The following is a 20,271-nucleotide window of genomic DNA, read 5'->3' as shown; positions in this document are numbered from 1 at the left end:
ATTAAAAAATACATTGACTAAAAGCTCATAACCTACATGAAGAGTACATAATGAATTCCCTTCAAAGAGCCGTAACTATCCTGGGGGGGACCAAAGTTCTCTCACAATGGACTCGAAGTACCACAATGCATCTCAAAAAATATCCTCTCCTTAGCGACGGCTTTGGGAACTACGCCCCGAGAAGAAGTCGGAGGCTTGCCCCCTGAAAGGACTCATTGTAGGGAGGGATGAGTTTGTGTGCAGCGGTGGTGTGTGTGTGCTGTGAGTGTGTGTGTGTGTTTGTGTGTTTGTGGAGCCCCTTCCTCCTTAACTAGCTGGTCAGCAGCGGAGGGATTATCGAAGCAGTTCCACTCACTACTAACAGACGGGGAGACGGGGGGGATTGCAAAAAAGCGTGAATCATGCTTGTCGTCATTACTACCGGCTGGGAGTGGAGCCGAAATTGTGCAAGATACGGATAACAGCGAAGAAAGGTCCGTGTGGAAGTTTCCAGGGCTCCTCATTCCGCCGTGAAAATGCCTCACCAGGGGCTCTGCCGCTGCTGCTGCTGCTGCTCGGACCCGTCGCTTTATGCTGCCTCCTTCACATGTGCTTTATGTTGAAGAACAGGATATAAACCTCTAAGAAGTCTGCGAGAGTGACAAAACCAAAGCACCTGAGGATATTTTTGTTTATTTTCGCCGTGCGGAGAATTTCTCAAGTGAAAAAGGAGGGAGAAAACTTGTAGGCTAGTTGTTGGACAAACATGGGGAACGCAGGGAGCATGGACCAGCACACTGATTTCAGGGGACATAACATGCCTCTGAAACTACCCATGCCCGAGCCTAGTGAATTGGAGGAAAGATTTGCAACCGTTTTGGTAAGTGAGAAAAAAAAACATTTTCATCTGTCTGCTCTTTGTTCCCTCCATGCTTCGCTGTCCTGGGACGGGACAGCTGTGTGTTGGTGGGTGCTGTTTGTCCAGCACGCATGTCCTTTGTTGTTCAGAGAAAAGGGCTATTCCGACCAAAAAGAAACTTGTGTTAGAGGCACAAGAGATTTGCATCTGTTGCAATGCTTGAATACTGAGTGATTAGAGGGTGAGGTAACACATATCAAAGACTTTTCAACCCTTATCAAAGTGTAGTTCAACGGGATAGTGAACTTATTGACACTCAAATTTAACTTTAAAAAAAAAAAAAACTAGTTTCAAGTTTCTGAGGCTTTTAACTTTCCTTACACCATGCTGAAATCCACACGTCTCATTTGGGCTCCCTTGACTTCAAACACAACATATTAAACGTTTACTGTACTTTAGCCTTCTTATTCAGTAGCCTAGGTCCATTCCAATGCTTCTGTACAATTCCTTAATTGTTGTAGTTACACCTGCAGTTAAATGATTGTTTTTATTGCAGTTTTTCCTAACTTTATGAGTCCATGCGCTGGCTCACTACTGAAGCTCTAAGTGCCCAGCATGCCAGCTCCTTTTGAAACATCTGTCACATCATAAAGTGTCAACCAGCGTCTGTCAACAATTATGTTACCTGAGAGGGAATGCAGCACATTCCTGGTGTTGTTGAAAGATCCTCCAGACTTTGAAGAGCTTTCAAGTCAGTTAATAAGAGAAGGAAAAGTGTTGATGCTGATGGTTGACTAAAACTTACAACAATATGTTGACTGACTAATGGGGAATAGTTGTAAGAAGACCCATTGGATGTAAACTAAATGTCATTGTCTTATTACTTGTATATTCAATAAAGTTGAATCTTAATCTTAAATAATTATTAACCATATTAACTTGCACTACAAAAATGATTACACAGGCCATTACTGTTGCTATCAAATATTTGTTGCTGAAGGAGACACTTTTCTACACAAAGCTCCCCAGGCAGTGAATAAAGGCCTAAATAGAAGAACAGTGCAGTGATGGTGAAATTTGAGAGCTGGTAAGATGTGGGTCAAACGTGATTGTTGCCTGTTCCACTGCTCTCATGAACATTAGCTGCTAATGTGACTTTAGAAAGCAGGTTCTTAGAGCAGCTTGATTGATTGTTGAATTTGCTTTTAACCTTTCTTTGCTGCTTTTATTCTGGTTCAGGGCTTTGCTTTTGCTAATGTTGAGCATGTTATGTAATGATCTTGTTCTGCAGAGTTCTTTTAGCCTGTAAGCCCATTACAGAAAGTGGATCAAGTTGAGGTGGAAGTCAAAGCATTGTGTGCTGCTGTGTAGTGTTGGGGTGTGATTGCTGCTTGTCAGAAGCTGATGAATCCCATTTTGCGCTGGAGGTAGAAGCCTTTGGGGCAGTGAGGTCTGACATAACACAACAGAGGGATTTGGACCTTCTCCTTAATCACGACTGCTTTTAGATTTGCTTACGTATGTCCGAGCATTGACGTTTCCCTTCTTACATATGGGTTTCTAAACGTCAGGAACAATTACGATCCAAAAATATGTTGTACAAAACTAATCCTTATTATGCTTTCAAGAAGGAAAACAAATCCACCTGTCTAACTTGAGGATTTCGTAGACTGGCTGTCAGAAAAGCAGATCCTCACAGCATGTCAGGAACTCCCCCACTCACTCCCTTCCTCACACCTGCTGCCAAGCATGATGTCTTAGCTCATGGTGGGATGGAAGCCCTCCAGCTTTAAAATAATTTAGTGCTCTAATCACATCATTTAGTGTTATTTACTGCCATTTAAACCCTAATGTGCCTCAGACGTTTCTGATGGCTGTTGGCTTAATGTGAGTTGTTGGCATTGATGTGAGTGGTACTGTGTGACTCTGATGACCTCACTTTGGTTTGATTAGCAGATGATAAGGATAATACCTCGTCACCCCTCTCAGTAGCCTTCTCTAACATATCAGTGCTAACCAATGCTGATGAGTCAACATTTAAGTGTACTTTGCTGCTGATCATCATTCCTTTCACCTAATCATACATCGTTTATAAACACCTGACACTTTTAGTTTAAGAATTACTGCAAAGCAAGTCTTCCCTCAACCTAGGCGTGAGGGAATGGCAGCCGGACTGTTTACCTTCCACTCCTAATATGTTTAATCAACAGGCAAGCCCTGGGTAGCAGTGGCGAGCCTTTAGGATTAAAGTCTTGTGCCGTGTTCCACCACATTCAGTGTAACTAAACCCTTGAATTTCCTATCAAGGACATACAGTATTTTAATTTGGGTCCATGCTGTGTGATATGAAAAGCCTCCTTTGAAGTATTGACTCATGACCTCAAACATCTGAGCAGACCATATTTGTGTAACCACACAGAGAATACGGATGAGTGCTACAGCAGGGTTGTACTGGGAAGGAAATTCAGGCCGGGGCTTTGAGATGAAGAAGCCTGACGTTTTATCTGGCAGTAATTTGAATTCCGATACAGTTTTCGTAATATATAAAAACTTGTATTATTCTAAAGATTTTCCAGACACTACTAGGATGTCTTGTTGACTCCCGCTTCCTCAGTTTGGAACAGTCCAAGAACCTGACAAAGCATTTCATTATAATTGTGAGTACCTGGCCGCAACTTGGTGTCACCGGCACATTTTGGACACTACCAAAAAAGATCAATGTGCGATACCCTGTCTCTATTTCCTTTTGTGTATGCTTACGGTAATAATGAAAGATATAAAGGCCGTCTGTTTCCAAATAAAAGAAGCAATTCCCTCGCATTAACTTTTGTACAATAAAAAAAAAGTTTCCACTGAGAGTCAAAACCTCCAGGAACTAGTGGTACATGGAACAAGTGAGGAAGTGGACCTTGAGCAGAGATTGTTTTGTCAAGAAAGAACTGTAAACTTCAATGTGTTTAACACAAAACTATCTCATTTTATTATGTCTAAACTTAGTGGTGTTTTTAGACATCCTGCTTACTGTCAGCAACCTGAAAACAACGAGAAACTGTCCTTTCTAAAAGTTAGGGTTAGGCTTAAATGTGTGTGATATCAGACCACAATTCACCAGCATACATATCAGTATTTCCAGTCGGATGTTTTAATTCAGTTTGATTTTTTTACGCATGGTACCACTTTTCAGATAAACAACATTTACTGGCGGCATTTTCTATTAAATGAAAAGCTCCCATTGAAGTCTCTGCTTAATGAATCCCTGGAGCCAAGAGCTGATCTTGGAAATAGACTTAGGCTAATTGTGATGCAAGGCCTCTGTCGTGATAAGAGAGTCACATGTGACCTTGTCCGTGAAGTGGGGTGTAGTAAACCCAAATATTAATTGTTTAAAGAACAAAGGTGGTAGATTTCCACACAAGTAAAAGCTGGAATGTATTCACTATTTCACAAGTGTTTAAGTGGGCTGTTTGCTGTGTGTGTAATTCCTGCTAGCTCTTTGCTTTGTGTGTCTTGTAAATGTAACTTGTTTAGTGTTTGAAAGGGCTTAGCTTTTCACATTTGAAATCTATTAAAAATGGCTCTGTAGTTACAAATAAAGAATTTTTGCAAGTCTTTACCTCTTTTGTGGTTGCCATAGTGTTTCTGAGACAAGTCTACAAGAAGATGGGTCTCACATGATGATGAGCTAGTGTTTGGAGGGCCCTTTAAATGTTTACTCTGCACAGCAACACGCTCATAACCCAGTGAATCAAATGGTTATGTCAACATCTTGGTAGACCAATTTACTCTGGACTTATTGCTTAATCAATCCAAAGCTACCATTAAGCCTATCGTTAGAGGTATAAGCAACATTTGAAAGGGGGAAAATGGGTCTCTTGGCCTATAAGCTCACACTGGCTGAAAGCATGAAATGACAGCAGTCAATCTCTGACTCATATGTACAGAATGAGCCAGTCTATATGCTTGGTGCTGAACCACAGGAAAATGACTCTGTGTAGCAGGAATTCAGCCCAGGCCTCATGTCTGCTCCTCTGCTTCAGCTATAGCCACAGAGTTGACATCAAATAAAGTTGTACCCACATCCAAGACACGATCCACTTCCATCTCAGAGCTGAATATCATGTCTGCTGTCAAAGAGGCAGACATGTTTACAGACCGTACTTGTTTAAATGCCATATGGGGAGAATGGGCTTAGCTGTTGTTGTAGCTGCTCTTCTTAATAGTCTCTCCAGATTACATCTAAGCTTCTTTGTTTAAAGGCGGCTGAAGCACCCTAGGTTGCTGTTATTTGTGCTGCGAGGCCATGCATCTGAAATGTACTCCTTAGGTTAATCACAAGAGTAGCCGTCAGGTTTAACTGTAGAGTAATTTGTCACATGGACAGGTCCAAGGTAGCTGTGTTTGACCTGCGCTCACAACAGCTCAACGTAAAACCCTTTCACAAAAGTATCTAGCTGAGATTAAACAAACTGAAGTTATAAAAGATGTATTTAAGGCTGGTATAATCCATTTATTTCTCGAATAAATGAATCCAAAGAACATTATCAGTCGATTCAAGTGGAGATTCTTTTATTATTTTTTTATTTTACGACACAAATGTACTGCCTTGTTTTGCGTTCTCGTGAAATAGCTTAAAGCCACATTAGGCAGAACAGTTCTGAGCCACTGTTTGCTGCCTGCTCAGCACGGGACATCACACTGACACGTGGCATCTAGCTGGTAAACATCTAGAATTGAAATATAAAGACCAAGACAGAGCTACAGTGAGATACTGGAATTGTAATTGTCAGGTGTTCTGAACATTTGCAAATATTGCATCCGATTTGCAGGTTGTTGTTTACTAAGAAAGACAGTTTGAGTTTTGACAGGCCGTCTTCTAGCATGTGATTTAACTCTCCCATAACCTTTCTGGAAACACAAGGATCCATCCATCTCCTACATTGATACATGGGACCCAGGAAGTGACTAAGCTAACCCTTCTAGTTTTTCCATGTCGACTCTTCTTCATTAAAAAGCAGAACAATGGGTATTGTCTGAGGAGCAGAGGGTGAACACTGGCTGAATCCCGTGCAGCAGACCCGGGAACAGAGCTGCTCTTTATTCTTTGGAGAGCCCAAGACGGAGCCTGGCACTGGACCCAGACCCGGCAGGCTGCGAGAGGCCACCACACATACCCAAATATGTGTGTGTGCGTACATGCTTGTGTATAAGCATGTGTGTTTGGAGCCCCATGATGCCCACCAATTAGCCGTAACAGAGCTGAGCATGAAATGCTTGGGGAGCGATGGGACCCAGCAGCCAGTGAGCTGGCCTCTGCAGCCTCTCAGAAGAGATGTGAGCTGCTGCAGTGTTGAGTGATAATATGAGCTCAAAACCCTGAAACGAAGCCTGAAAGGCATCTTGCCTGGCTGGCAGACGGTCAGCTGATTATATGGGAACAGGTTTGTCTTGGCCTTATGCAGGCACTGCTGAGATAAAACCACTAGGGCTTCAATCACTAGTGTTGTTCTCTGTTCAGTTTTGACATTCACACATTATGGGGTGGTTTGGTTTCCTGCACTGCATATTGGGGGGCAGTGAGTACTGACCAAGCAAAGTGATATTGACTTTAAAACATTGCTTAAACAAGGAACAGTTCCCGATCCTTGTTCTGGTGCTGAACTGATATAAAGTCTCTGGACTCTGAGTCTGGGTGAGTGACCTGGTTCTGTCTCAGCTACAGAATAGCAAGAGCCATTGAGCTTTTTCTTCACAATGTTGTACTGAATGCCAGCTATCAATACAACCAGTTTGAAAAGAAAGAGAAACTTTCCCCTGGAGCTTTTTGACGTCACTCCCGAGTAAGGCTTTCGTTTTGGACTTGGCTGTGTTTATCTTTGCTGTAGGCCTTCCTGCGTAAGAAGCAGGTGTACAGCGATGCATCCTGGAACAGTCCAGCCTGCTCCTTTTTATGTTGGTCACAGCCAGTTTCCAGGACCGATCCAAGGGCCACACAAAAGAGCAAGAGCGTTGCTGCTCTTTGGAGAAGTGCATTATGGTCCGGATCTGTCTGAGCTCCAAGATGGCAGCTGTGCTAATAAAATAAGATTGCTCTGCCAAGGTGCTGCACAAAAGTGAGTGTTTTGTTTATGAACTGTTAAGAATCCGTTGATACAGGAAAGCCTTCAAATGTCTGTGGTGTGTTGTGGCTTCAGGCTCAGCATTATCTTGTGACATTGATATAGACGTTTGAGTTGTTGGAACATTTTGTTTATCAATGACTTTTTTCAACCGTGTACATACAATAACTAAACGGCGTCCTTCCATCCAAATGTGGGAAAGTTACAGACGGATGCATTCTGATATGGAGTGAACACCAAGCCCTTACTTGTACTTATATTTGTTGTTGTTGAAAGGGCTTGGTAGTTCCCTTTTAAAACAGCTTTGTTTCTTTTTCTTCCTGAATGTTTTTTCTTGGGACATATGCTGCTTTTGACGCTGCCAGAGTCAAAAAGGCAGGTTTTGTCGGGTAACGACTTGCCAGAATTAACATCTGCAGAGCAGAATGGGAGGTCCTGTTGCAGTTGAATGTACGATCACTGAAGTACATTCAAAGGCAACAGGACCCGGCCAGAGTTAGATATAGGCCCCGTCACAGCTCCAGACAATGCAGCAGTCTGTTGTTTCAGGCTTTATTGGACAGATGATGTATCTTTCACCCTGGACCCCCCACACTAAAAGCATGTATTCAGTCAGTGGGTCTGAAGATTGATAGCACACGATTGTTTTTGTAGGCTTTATTTATTTTTCCAACAGTGCTTTATTTAACTGGCATTTGGTTAGAAACACATTTGAAATATTTCTCTCAAAAAGCACAGCAGATCACAGAGGTTGTTACGACTGTATCGCGGCCTCAAAGTCAAGCTTTCCTTTTAAAACTTGTTTCAAGATAAGTCCCAATGTAAACTAATGAGTACTTCAGTTTGTTTGTGAGTTAGTATGTTCTGTCAAGTTTAGACGTTTTAGTTTTGACTCATCTGTCAAAGACAATCCAATAATCTAGAGATGTCCCAATCCGATCACGTGATCGGGGATCGGAGCCGATCATGTGATTTTCAAAAGATCAGAATCGGGAGAAAAAAAATCGGGGATCGGGATTTTTTAATAATTTTTTTAATTTTTATAAATACTTTATTTTTTTATTTTGTATTCAATGTTACAAAACAAAAATGACCATGTTCAAGTCTTAAAGTCATCCTGAGGCCTTAGTTTTGGTTTCAAATTACACAACATCATGTATGTGTTGCTTCTTTGGGGCTTGTTTTCATAGACCTATTTCTCTCAAATCTGGCAACAGAGTGGGCAGGGCAGTGTCTAATTGTAGCAGTAAGCTAACGAGTACTGATAAGCTTTATTTTGTTTTGATCCAATGCTGCACAACTGAACTGATCCAATGCTGCTGTGAAAAAAAGAAGCTATATCCATGTTGGATAGAATATCCAATTTAAATAAAAAAATAACCTTAAGGGACAACTTAAATGCTTTTTTTCTTTTTTTTCTTTTTTTTCTCTAAATGCATTGCATAAAGATCGGATTGGGAAAAATTGGTATCGGCAAATTGTCAAAATCAAATGATCGGAATCGGATCGGGAGCAAAAAAAGGTGATCGGGACACTGATCCCACATCATGCAAAGACATTACACTCAGTGGGTAAGCACATTGTCAACTCTGTAGTATCCTACTATGCATACTTCTGCCTGGCCTTAAGGACTTATGCTTGCCTCAATGTTTATCTCTATATTCCTCCCATACATTTTGTGTTATCTCTTCATTGGTTATCACAGAAGCATATTGCTGTGTTTGCTGCCTGCAATTGAGATTGCATCAATCATCATTAAAGGGTGGAGTGTGCTCCAAACCATTACAATGGGATTTCTATAGATAATATTTCTATATTAGTTATAATATATTCCAGTCGAAGATTTATCTTCTACACTTACTCCACTATTCTTTAGGTAGTTTATGTTGAGTCAGACATGTATTTCACCATAGACACAATTGTAGTGCGATGAGTCAAGAATATTAGTCATTATATTTGTTTTGTAATGTTGTGTAACAGTAGTGACTCTTTGGATGAGAAAAATGATTAATTTATAAGATATCTTAAAGGTGACAAATTGAAAGAAATGGACACATTGTGAATCATTTGTTATATTATTGGGGTATATATTGCTACAACACAACAGACGAGTGTGTGGGGTTGTCATGGGATAGTTAATACAAGACGGATTAAAAGCTCTAAAGGATTATACTTAGCAGCATCGTTAAATTAGTCAGCCTCCTTTTTGTGAGCTCATAAATGTCCTGTTCATTCCACTGCCACCTACTAAAAGTAACCCAACTTTATCAGAGGATGTTTTCTTCAAACCTGACCAAACAAATTCAAGTAAACCAATGATTTCATTCCATGACCCATTGTACCTCCCTTTTGAGAGCAAGTGTTTATCTTACAGATAAACAACTTTTCTTATTCATATTCTTTTTTTGCTTGTACAAAAACACGGACTCCACCTCAGTCCAGACACTTTCGCAACCCCTAAACATCTGGCCTGGCTGGAACTCATCTGTGTTCATGTATCACTTGTTTTGTTTGGACAACTTCCTGCTGCTTCAAACCATCTCCATAATGTTTCCGGTATTTGGACAGCATCCAGCTTGAAAGCCATTCCCTATCGAGCCAAAGGGATTTACCCACAATGTAAACATTACACCAGCCTTTTTGCAATACGCTGCTTGTTTGCACACAACAATACCAATCAAGGGTTCAAATGTCTTTTCTCAAAGATTTATTGAACACAATCTGAATCAGAAAGCTTGGCTTTACACTCAAGTTCTAAGACGTTTGCACAGAGGAAGTTACATTTGATTCCACCCACTTGCAGCTGCTGTATTCTGTGCGTATAGCTGGATTTCACTGTGTCATCAATCATACACTATGCTGTTGCATGTCTGTGGTATGGCTCACAAAATGCAATTTCAGAAAAGGTGTGGAGAGAATGATATCAATGAAGTGGTTTCTTTCACCTACGTTTGGCTGGTGATAAGAGCCGCTGATGTGAGGTTAGCAGAACTACAGTATTAAGTCCTCACACAGGTGAATGAATAGAATTACATTGGAATGAGCTCGTAACGGGGGAAATGAGAGGCCAGGCTCCAACATTTGAACTCAGCAAGTGGTTAAGAGCCGTTCCAGTGAACAGCTTCACAAACATAAACACTACCGTCCCGTTGAAGGGGGCTGCTGAGCTGGAGCAGGGGGTCCTGCGGATTACAAAACTAATCTGAGGACAGACAGGGGACACCTGTGCCCTCAAAGAACACAAAGGCTTACAGATCCACGCTGTGCTAATGAGGGGCGGACAGCTCGGCCTGGATAGTACATGCCTCAGGGCCCTGCTACCCCTTTCTCCCTTATGAAGGCACTTGTCCCTCACTACCTCCAACATGAAAATGATTTTATTCTTATGTCTATTCTGCAGGGCTCCTCTGCAACCCTGTAGGGTAAACGAGAAGAGAAGTAACTGGAATTGCTTTGAATGTGAGGGTGTTTCTCAACTCACAGCCTAAAGGGATAACTTTGTAAGGACTTTGTGAACTGATGTAGCAAGCATTGGGAGAAAACTGTACAGCATCCATTCATTTCCATGGTATTGAGCAATTAGAAAATATTTGTTATGACTAATCTTAAATAACTGATGCAGTCATGGGTTGTCTTGCTGTGGCTTGTAGTTTTGTGTCTGTAATGCTCAATAAAAAGACAGCGAGAGGTTTTAAAGAACAGTAATAACTTTGAGGTTGGAACATTGCTTTGGATGTTGCAAACTGCATGTTTACACCATTAGGAGCTGCAATCTGTTATTATTTAGATTTGTGTTGTTTCCTATTCATGGAGAAAACTGTTTTGATTTAGATCAAGTAATGCCAGCACTACTAGCTCAGTCTGGAAGATTGAAGTTGTTTCTGGAGTTGGTGCATTAGCAGGAAAAAAAAGGTAGAGCTGGCAGAAATTGAGAGCGTGGGCGTGTCTCAAATTCAATGCAGCCCAACTCCCCGAGGACAAATCAATCCCTGCTCTGAAAGATACGGGAGGGGAGGAAGTGTGGCGGAGAGGCACCGCACTGCACACTCCAGTCTCTCTCGGTCTCTTGTTAATGTGTATAATATGTGAATTAGAAGAAGCTTACTCGGAAACTTGTTTTCAACACTTTACTGACTCTATCTTTTTTGTAAAGCAGTTTTCATGCTGTGTTAGATGGGTTTTCACATTCTGTATCAGAACAAGAAGACTAATGGAGCATGAAACGGGGGCCAATTGCCTATTCAAATCTCATCACTCCCCCAAAACCAAAAAAAAGCCTACCAGAAACCTTGTGTATTGTATTTTGTTCTTGTGTTGAGTGCACTTATTGCTTTTATGTTCAAGAACAATTATAGATAGCTAACCTCAAGAGTCAAGTTTACTTTATTGTAACATTCCACTTTGTGTTTTGTACTTCAGTTTTAATTCTGGTAAAGTACTAACAACTATTTAATATTGTTTTCTGATGATGATGATGATGATGAAACATTAAAGAGATAACCCAACTGACTGTGGGGGCTGACAGCATTAGAGGCAAATTAAACATCTGCAACATCATCAACACCAGACTGTACGAATGAACTTCAATACATCAGTTACTTTGAGTTATGACATGTCAGGTAAACTGTTTGCTTTGTGCAGTTTGTACTCGGCAAACTAATTACCAGACTGCAGGAACATTAATGTCAAAGTGTGACTGGATTCATTTGTTCCGATTGTAGATGTTCCGAATGTTCTATTTTGGACTTGCATACTACAGCTTCTTGTTTTTGTTAGCAAAGTACATCTTTTTACAGCAATTGCTTCTAAAGCAGGCCCTCATGTGGCTGTGTGTTTGCTCTTGTCGCCAGCTGTGCCTCCGCAGACCTCCTGGAAGGTAGTGGTTGGTTGGTGGGCTTCCAGCCAGCTGCCTATTTTTACTCTCTTTATGACTCAAACTGCTTAATGAGAGGATACATGTACACCGACATATTTCAGAGCCATCGGCCTGATGTGAGGTTAAACATTGACATTTATTGATATCTGTAGCAGCTGTTAAAGTTGAGCTACTTATTGTCATAGTTGCACAGTCGGAGTGGATCCGCTGTGGCATACTTTAGCAGCACCATGGTGAGAGGGGATCACAGGGGCCCCTAACAGCTAACAGGGGATGACTTCTCTGACCCAGGATCTGTTCAACCTGTCAAACCTCCACTGTAAAAAACATATTATCCAGCGGGGATATTGCAATAAAACATTATATTGGCTGGGGAGTAAGAATCACGTGTTCTTTGTGACGGTGTATATTGTTGTTAAGATCACAAACTCAAAAACAACAATGTGTGTTAGCTGTTCAACCTGTGCGTGTGATTGCCTTTTAGTATACTTGAGTGGTGCTTTTTGCGTACCACATCGACTTCATGGTATACACACACACACACACACACACACACACACACACACACACACACACACACACACACACACACACACACACACACACACACACACACACACACACACACACACACAGCAAAGTCTGCAGCAATAATTTACATGGCCTGTAAAAAGGGTTAGGTTTTATTTATCCATGCCTTTTTAAAGATATACAGCACTTTCTTCGGCTGAGTGTCTTTATAATTAATTTGTATTACTCTCCTTACCTAAGCAAAACTTCACTAAAACAAAGAAAGGCTAACATACATTGTGTTCAACTGGACAGAATTGTTTCATGTTTAATACAGCACTACACCATTAACCATTTGCCAACTATCCAATATACTAAGTCTCAACTATAGTGTATAATAGGGTGTGAGCGAGCCATTATTATGCACTTAGTCTGGGATTTATCTTATAAATATTAGTTTTGCTTTGTGTTGTAAGATGACTTGGACTAGTGTCTGAATCAGGGGAGGCCCCATGTGCCTCAGATGTAGCCTGGATTGCTTTAGACTCTGACATAGGCTCTCCAGCAGTACAGATTTGAGACAGCTGCTCTGGAGATTAAATGTTATATTGGAAGCATATTCACATTACACAGAAAGGAGATGGTCATCCAGGATTAAACTCCATGATTTCCCCCTGCTGTCACGATCATTTTGAGTTTCTTATGCTTTATCATTGTTTCTGACAATGTGTGTTGCTGCCTGGTTACCCTTGTTTTGTAACACATCTTTCTTGCGTTGAAGTTTTATTAAAATTGAGTTGACGAAGCTTCTTACACAGATTTATGTCCTTGAAGGGTTCTTCAGTTTTAATGTATCCGTTGACGTGTAGTTACTTGATCGTAGCGTCTCATGTTATAATTTTTGTATTGGTTTGTGCCTGTCAAATGGGTCAAACTTGTCAAATCCTCCATATGAGGAAATGTGGGTGCATGTGTATTAGGTGTTGTTAAAAGTCTGCCACACCCTCTTCAACATCACCCTATTAATACGGCACACACAGCAAGAAGTCGTGCGGTTGCAGACGCAGGGTAACCTGACCCTCAGAGAGCTGAGTGCCTGTCACAGCTCATTAGCAAAGGGATGAAATGAAGGCTGGTAGAAGTGGCTCTTTGCTTTAGTTGGAGCTGCACCAAGCAGGAAGCCCACAGCTCAGTGCACCCACAGCGACTCAGCAAACAAACCACTCATCCAGCCTGCAGGAGCACAGCACCTAGCATATCCAGCTCCAACATCATTACCACAAACCCATTTGTCTCCAGGCCAAAAGTTAACCAATATCCAGACATAAGGCAGGAGTCTAGAAATAACAAGGCTTGAACTTACCGTCCACAAAATAAAATATCCTGTTTTTACTTTTTTGTGTAATAAAAGGAGACACTTAGTGGTTTTCTGTCATTTAATCTGACTGTCTACTCGGGTGTCTAATTTTATTTTAATGTGTACTAACTGTAGTCATCTGGTTAGCAGGCAGACTGAGTCAATAGAGCCTCTCAGACTCCCAATTCCCTGCAGTCAGCACCGCAGCAATCAGCCGGCTGGCAGCATCTCCTGCATACTAATATCACTTCCTGCCCGCTCTCAGAGTACACTGGACAAACAACAACATTTGTACCACGAAACATAACTGTTGTGCTTCAAATTGATTGTGTTGCACCAAAAAACATTGATAAGCAAGTCAACACACTTGCCCCTCCTGAATAGCTCTCTGCATTGACCTCTCTCTTCAAAATGTAAAAGGATAGTTGTGTGGATAAATAGCTTAGCCGAAAGATAACCCACAATATTAGAAAATCAAATCCTTTTTAAACATCTAAGCAAGTTGGGAATTGGACCACTCGTTCAGTGTCAGGCTCTGTGCTGGTGTTACACGCTCATGGAAATAGTCTGGATCCCAGGATATTCATCTTCCTCTCGCCCCCCTGCAAGGAGAATCCAGTGGGGGACAAAGTAGAGGCTGACGGCTGAAAACACACTGATGATCCAGGAAAGAAACCACAAGCTGAGTTGTGCACGATGGCCACCATTTTTCCTATTTGATCCCTAGCAGACAGTGGAAAGAATCTCACTCACACACGTGTAATGTTCCTATAACTGTTTGTAGCCTTGACTCAAAGGAGCCCACACCTAAACAATTTCTTTCTCTGTCTTGCTTTCTCTTTAGTCTGTAAGAAGTGTTTGCTGTGCTCTTTGAACAAATCTCCTGGGGGACTTGTTTTATTTCAATTTCTTTTGCTGACATATCTGAATTTGATGTGCTCTACATGCTGTAGGTAGTACGATTTTAAGTGTTGGGTAATTGTTTCAAGGTTTTTCTAATTTGCATGAGGGCGGGTGAATCATACAGGATAAAGAAAGTGTTGTGTAACACTTTTTGGAAGATTTGGCCCTATTTTCAGACACATGGGTCGGATTAGATTTTTCCTCAACAGCAATCAATTCTCCGGAAATCACTCTGAACATCATGACATAGGCGTTTTGTATCTACTGCAGTCAGGAGAATGGGAAATAAAAGTTTGAAAGTACAGCACGGACAACAGCTTTCTCCTTCAATTTAAACCACTTGTTTGTCTATTTCCCTTTTTCTTCTCACACTCTAAATCACTTTCAATCTACTGTCTGTTAAGCGACTTCAAAATACATTTGATGCAGTTTATTATGTTGGGGTCAACCTCGGCCGCCTCGTTGTAAAATGTTAAGTCCAGACTCAGACAACAAAGCTTAGGTGGGTGTCCTCTGCCTCAGCGTAGCAACCTAACTCTCATTAAACAGAGACCTTCTTTATCCATGTGTGTTGTAAGACTCCTCTGCAGATATTTTGGGATTGTCTCATTAGTGGCCTTTCTGACAGTAACTGCGTAGTAGGAAATGCAAATAAATAAGCCGAGATGTATTAACCAAGAGGAGTTGGGTGTATGTGGGAATCACAGACAGTCAGGATATAAACAACACTATATATAATAAAAGGGAGAAAGCACATGTGAACACCTTGTTATTAACATACTATCATGTTATATTTAACAGACAGTTTGGCATGAGATGTGATTCATACAATCTTACTCCAGAGAGGAAGAAGCCTATTAATTAAGCAGATCTTGTGACCTTTCACTAGCAGCACCATCCCATCCCACTTGAGTGTGAATATAAGGTCCATTACAAAGTGTGAAGGAACATGCATCTCAGTAATAATGATAGATAATGATCTTGTATACCTTTTTCCTCCTGTGTCTGAGCTTAATAGTGTTTTAGTTGATCTGGGGATGTCAGTTTTTTCCCAGACTCCTGTGAATGATGCGGCTTCATTATCCACATCCAATTAACTCTGACCTTTTTCTTTTTTACAGAGCTCGATGAATCTTCCTCCAGACAAAGCGCGACTGTTGCGGCAATACGACAACGAGAAGAAGTGGGAACTTATCTGCGATCAGGTGGGTTTCAGTCACTTGTTTTTATGATCCTGTATTGCTGTAAAAGTCCAACTACATTGGCTGCATCATTTCCAAATTCGGGATAAAAGTGGAATGAATTAAGCTTAGGTACACAGCGTTATAGCTATTGGTTATCATCTACCAACCAATCAGCCCTTGATACAGTTTACCTTTTAGGCTTTTCCATTGGCACTTTTGGCCCTGCCTAGTTTAACCCATGCTGCGCTGCTTTACGTATTATAATTTTTGCCGTGCAGCAACCAAGATGGACATGGATCTCTGGAGTTGGGTCAAAGAGCGCCCAGCTCGCCTCAGCAACAGTGACCTTTTTTGAGCTTGGCCAATTATGACTAAAATACCTTTTACCACTCAAATGACCCTGGGTTGAGAACACAGAAAGGGGTTCTTGAAAGTCTGTGTGTGTGTGTGTTGAGCACAGTACTGTTGTAGCTTCTAACTGAATCTCTGTGGTTGGGTTTCTCCCATGTTCCGCTGTTTGTAATTTCAGCTATCTGCTTTATTTCGACCGACACTCAAAGAAAAACCAAGTCAAGCCAGGATGTAAAATGCACATGGAAAGACCCCAATAAGGGAGCATTCAAACAACTACTAAATATATAATCCTGTAGGTCTGTCCCACTGCGTGCCGTGACCACAGCACACATGCTCCATCGCCCTGCCTTTATCCTTTACACATTGCCCAGGCTTCCCTGGTCAAGTGGGTTAAGTGGCGTAGCAGGGCGCAGACATCAGTTAGTAAGTTAAAGAACTCGGTGATAGGCGTCAGCGCTGCATGTAGGAAATAAGAGAGCGTTGTGTAGCGGGCTGTGGTCTGAGTGCTCCACTCACCCTGAAACCTCCGTGTCAGAGAGTTTTTCTGCCTCTCTGACCACAGAAGAAAAACTGAGACGAGATCAACAACACCTCCCACTCAAAGTGTATTGATATCCACTGACCCTGAAGGGAACAGTACCAAAGAGAGCCCACCAGGCTGCCCACTGGAGTCAGAGATCCTCTTTCAGTTCCGAGTGGACTCCCCTCTGAGACCTAAAGTGAAAAGTGTTGGTTCCCTTTTTCTTGTCAGTTAAGCTGTTTCCAAAATCATTGTGATGACAAGCGTCTTGGTTTCTTGTTACTTTCACTTACTGAAAGAACACTAAAAGCCAGTACTCAAAGTGTGTCCCCATGAATCATTGTCATCCGTGTTTAAAAGTGACCGGTTTTTACTGGACTTAACTTCATGAAAATCTAAATTATTTGCTACTTGATAAAGTGCCAGGAAGTGCATGGTTTTAGATCCCCCATCGTTTTAACATTCAGACATCCAAGAAAATTGCTTCACTATTCCTTCCTTTCCTCTCTTGTTTTCCTTACAAACAAATACCCATGACAGCACAGGCCGCTCTGGGAGTAAAGCACTTTCTGTGTCTTAGCTATAGTGAATCTCTTTATGTAACCATGGCAACACTGATGGAGGGAGGCAGGGAAGCATAGATGACAGGTACATCCTCTTTGAAAAACAGGCCCCACAAACGCAGCCAGTGGTTGAAATATTAAACATTTTTCAGGCAATTACGGGATGTTTATGAAATATGGAGGATGCTCTTGATGTGAACACAAGGTTACAACTTTCAAGATTACAAAGGAAAAGTTATACAATGAACCCATCTTGGTAAAATCCTGAGACATTTGTATTCCTGTGGGAACACATTTTCCCCTACAGAAGTTCATACAGATCTTTAAACTTAAAAGCACCCTCACATGTCATTACAAAGAAAATGGCAAACAAGTGATTCTTAGCTGATTTCCCCTTTCCTCAGTATCTGCTCAGGGGCAGAGGGGGAAGCATATTAGTAATGTTTTAACCCCTCAAATTGAATCTTAACCAGATCCCCCGGACAAACTCTTTAACAGCAATGTCATGTGAGAACCTGTTCATATCTGTGCTCATAAAAACCAGACTAGTTTCCAAAATCTCCTGCTTCATGCATTTACTGCCAAGCATTCCTCACATTTCTTTGCATGCAACAGGATATGTACAGTAGTTGTTATATAATTTATGATTTTGGCAGACCAGCAGATAATTCTCGAGCAAAGAATCGCTCACATAGGTTTGACTGCCAGCTCTCTTTCCTGACGCCACTGTTGTCTTTACTGTTTTTGTGACGGACGCACTCTGGCAGTGATAAATGTGGTGTTTCCTATAATACTGGTGGCCCTGAGATTCCATCTGATCTCTGAGTATCTGTATTTGTAAAGATGGCACAATGATGAGAACACATTCATAAAATATAACCCTTTTCTAGCCTTTTAGTATATTAAGGCTACATCTTATGAAGTTGGACTGTCGGGAGATTTGATTTGATAGCAGCAGCTCAACAGCTTCTGGTGTTAGTGGCCATCCTTCATTACAGAGGAAACACCTTTTACATGTCTTATCTTGAACAGCCATTGTCCTTTCTCAGCAAGTCCATGGCCACTGTCTTTAAATGACAAGCCTTGGAAACCAGAGCAGAAATTGGACATCCCAGATAAGAAGAGGATAAAAAAACAATCAAATCGGAAATGCAATGGTGGTGAAAATATATATATATTTTTAGAAGAGGTGGTCTTTGTTTCAAGTCAGCAGGCTAACCTCCACTATAAAACACTTTGGGGGAACTCTGGAGTCATGTTAATCAAAAAAGAGAATATGTAAAATATCTGCATTGACCTATGACGTGATGCAGCTCTGCTTGAGCTGAGTAAGGAAAGTGTGACGTCTTACTGTAAAGACATGTGCGTCTGAGATACTTGCACACTCTGGTATGCATTGAAAATCAAAGATGGATGATATGGAACAGATAATAGGTCTTAAGGTAGACTTTTCCTTGAAGGCCTGTCAATTGTTGTAGCGTATTGCTTACTTTATAATATGTTTTGAGTGTCGTATAAAGAGTATTATTCCTCAATGGTATGCTCTCCATTCTGACACTCTGTTGCGGTTGACTGTAGTGTGGTAAATCACTGAACTGAACCAGACATGCTGCTGTGATGTTGAGCTCAGTCTGATCCAAATACTGTTTCCCGCTTACTCACTGATCCAAATCCAGCACTAATCTCCTGTATTTATATTTAGAGCACAATCGTGAGGGGATTTGACCTAAAACCTGTTCCTGGCTGTGAACTTAAGAAAGGTGCGCACACAGCCACACACATAGAAGAATGCCCCAATTGATGCAAATTTAAGAAGAGTTCATCGCATTCCTGCTCTCATCCACCTGTTAAACCACATCATTGATGCAGAAACCACTGTTAAGCTTGAATATATTTTATTAATAAAAGAATAGAAATCTGATTACAGTTTATGTTGTTGTAATGTGCCAGACCTGTTCTCTAATAAACAACTTTTGCTTTCACAGTACAGCAGAGGTGTCCACACAAGGTCTATTGTTAAAGTTCAACAGAATTATCCTCATGAAGTGGAACCTAATCTGAGGTTTCCCATCAATTGAAGGATGACTCATGTTTACTCAAAGCCTGTTCAGTTTCAATATGATGACTTAAGATCAGTTTACCGGCAATGTGTCCAGACCTGTGAGGTGTAATTATTTACTGTGCAATGGAATTGAATTGTCAACCAAATCCACAGAACCTCCTGACATTCATACAATGCGAGTATTACTTCTGTCCTTGTATTACACATGTTTTCAATTGTTCATCTCACTCTTTTTGTATCCTTTTATTTATAGGAGCGATTCCAAGTGAAAAACCCGCCTCACACGTACCTCCAAAAGCTGAGGAGTTATCTAGACCCAGCAGTCACGAGAAAGGTGAGTGCCCTCACAAACACACTATCCTGTTCCACTGCTGCTGCTCTTCCTTCCCCCCCGACCCTCTATCTCTCGTCCAGGATGTCCCTACAGCCGAGGAAGGATCACTCTCAGAGCAGACAGCTTGGGAACTTAAGTTAACAGTCAACAGTGTGACTTAGAGAGAACAGAGGCCGTTGTTTATCTGGTACGCCCAGGTTTAAGAGACATCTGCAAACCTGTAGTGTCATTTGGCAAAAACAGGGATTTATTTGATGTTGCATTGCAGCCGTGAAGAAGCTAACCGGAGATATCAGAAGAGTCTTAGCGACATGATAAACAGATCTTATGTCTTCTGTTTCTGTGGTTGCCTGGAAGCAGCAGAAGGGAGTAAGAGGAGGAGCTCCATGAAGAAAAGTATCAGCCTGGCTCTCAGGCTTTGCCAAAATGAAGTCTTCTTGGCCTGAGAGAGCTGTGGGGGCAGTGCTGGGAGAACAATCTCCGTGATAAACAAATTAGCCAGTGAACTCTGCCAGAATAACAACAAATCGCTTAATAATTCAGTTTGCACTGACTGGGATTTTACATCACAAAAAGCCAGCTAGAGCAGCATGAACAGAACTATAGTGACGAGGGCAAAGGGGGAAAGCAGAGGTGTGAATAGAGACACACCAA

At 41.4% G+C, this 20,271-nt stretch overlaps 1 protein-coding gene across 3 annotated transcripts in view; it reads left to right on the top strand.

Moving 5' to 3' along the window:
• Window positions 1–208: 208 nt before the first annotated feature.
• fmnl2a (formin-like 2a) overlaps window positions 209–20,271 on the top strand; it is a 46,414-nt gene continuing 26,351 nt past the window's right edge. For all 3 annotated transcript variants that reach the window (XM_079666835.1, XM_079666836.1, XM_079666834.1), the window contains exons 1-3: window positions 209–859; window positions 15,722–15,805; window positions 19,537–19,617. In XM_079666835.1, the coding sequence (XP_079522961.1) occupies window positions 746–859; window positions 15,722–15,805; window positions 19,537–19,617 (279 nt within the window). In that variant the 5' untranslated portion in view covers window positions 209–745. The remainder of the gene's footprint in view (window positions 860–15,721; window positions 15,806–19,536; window positions 19,618–20,271) is intronic.

The sequence above is a fragment of the Notothenia rossii genome (assembly GCF_949606895.1).
Source record: "Notothenia rossii genome assembly, chromosome: 2".
In the NCBI taxonomy this organism is placed as follows: Eukaryota; Metazoa; Chordata; class Actinopteri; order Perciformes; family Nototheniidae; genus Notothenia; species Notothenia rossii.
The sequence above is the reverse complement of the archived record's forward strand: the minus strand, read 5'-3'. Positions and strand labels throughout refer to the sequence as shown.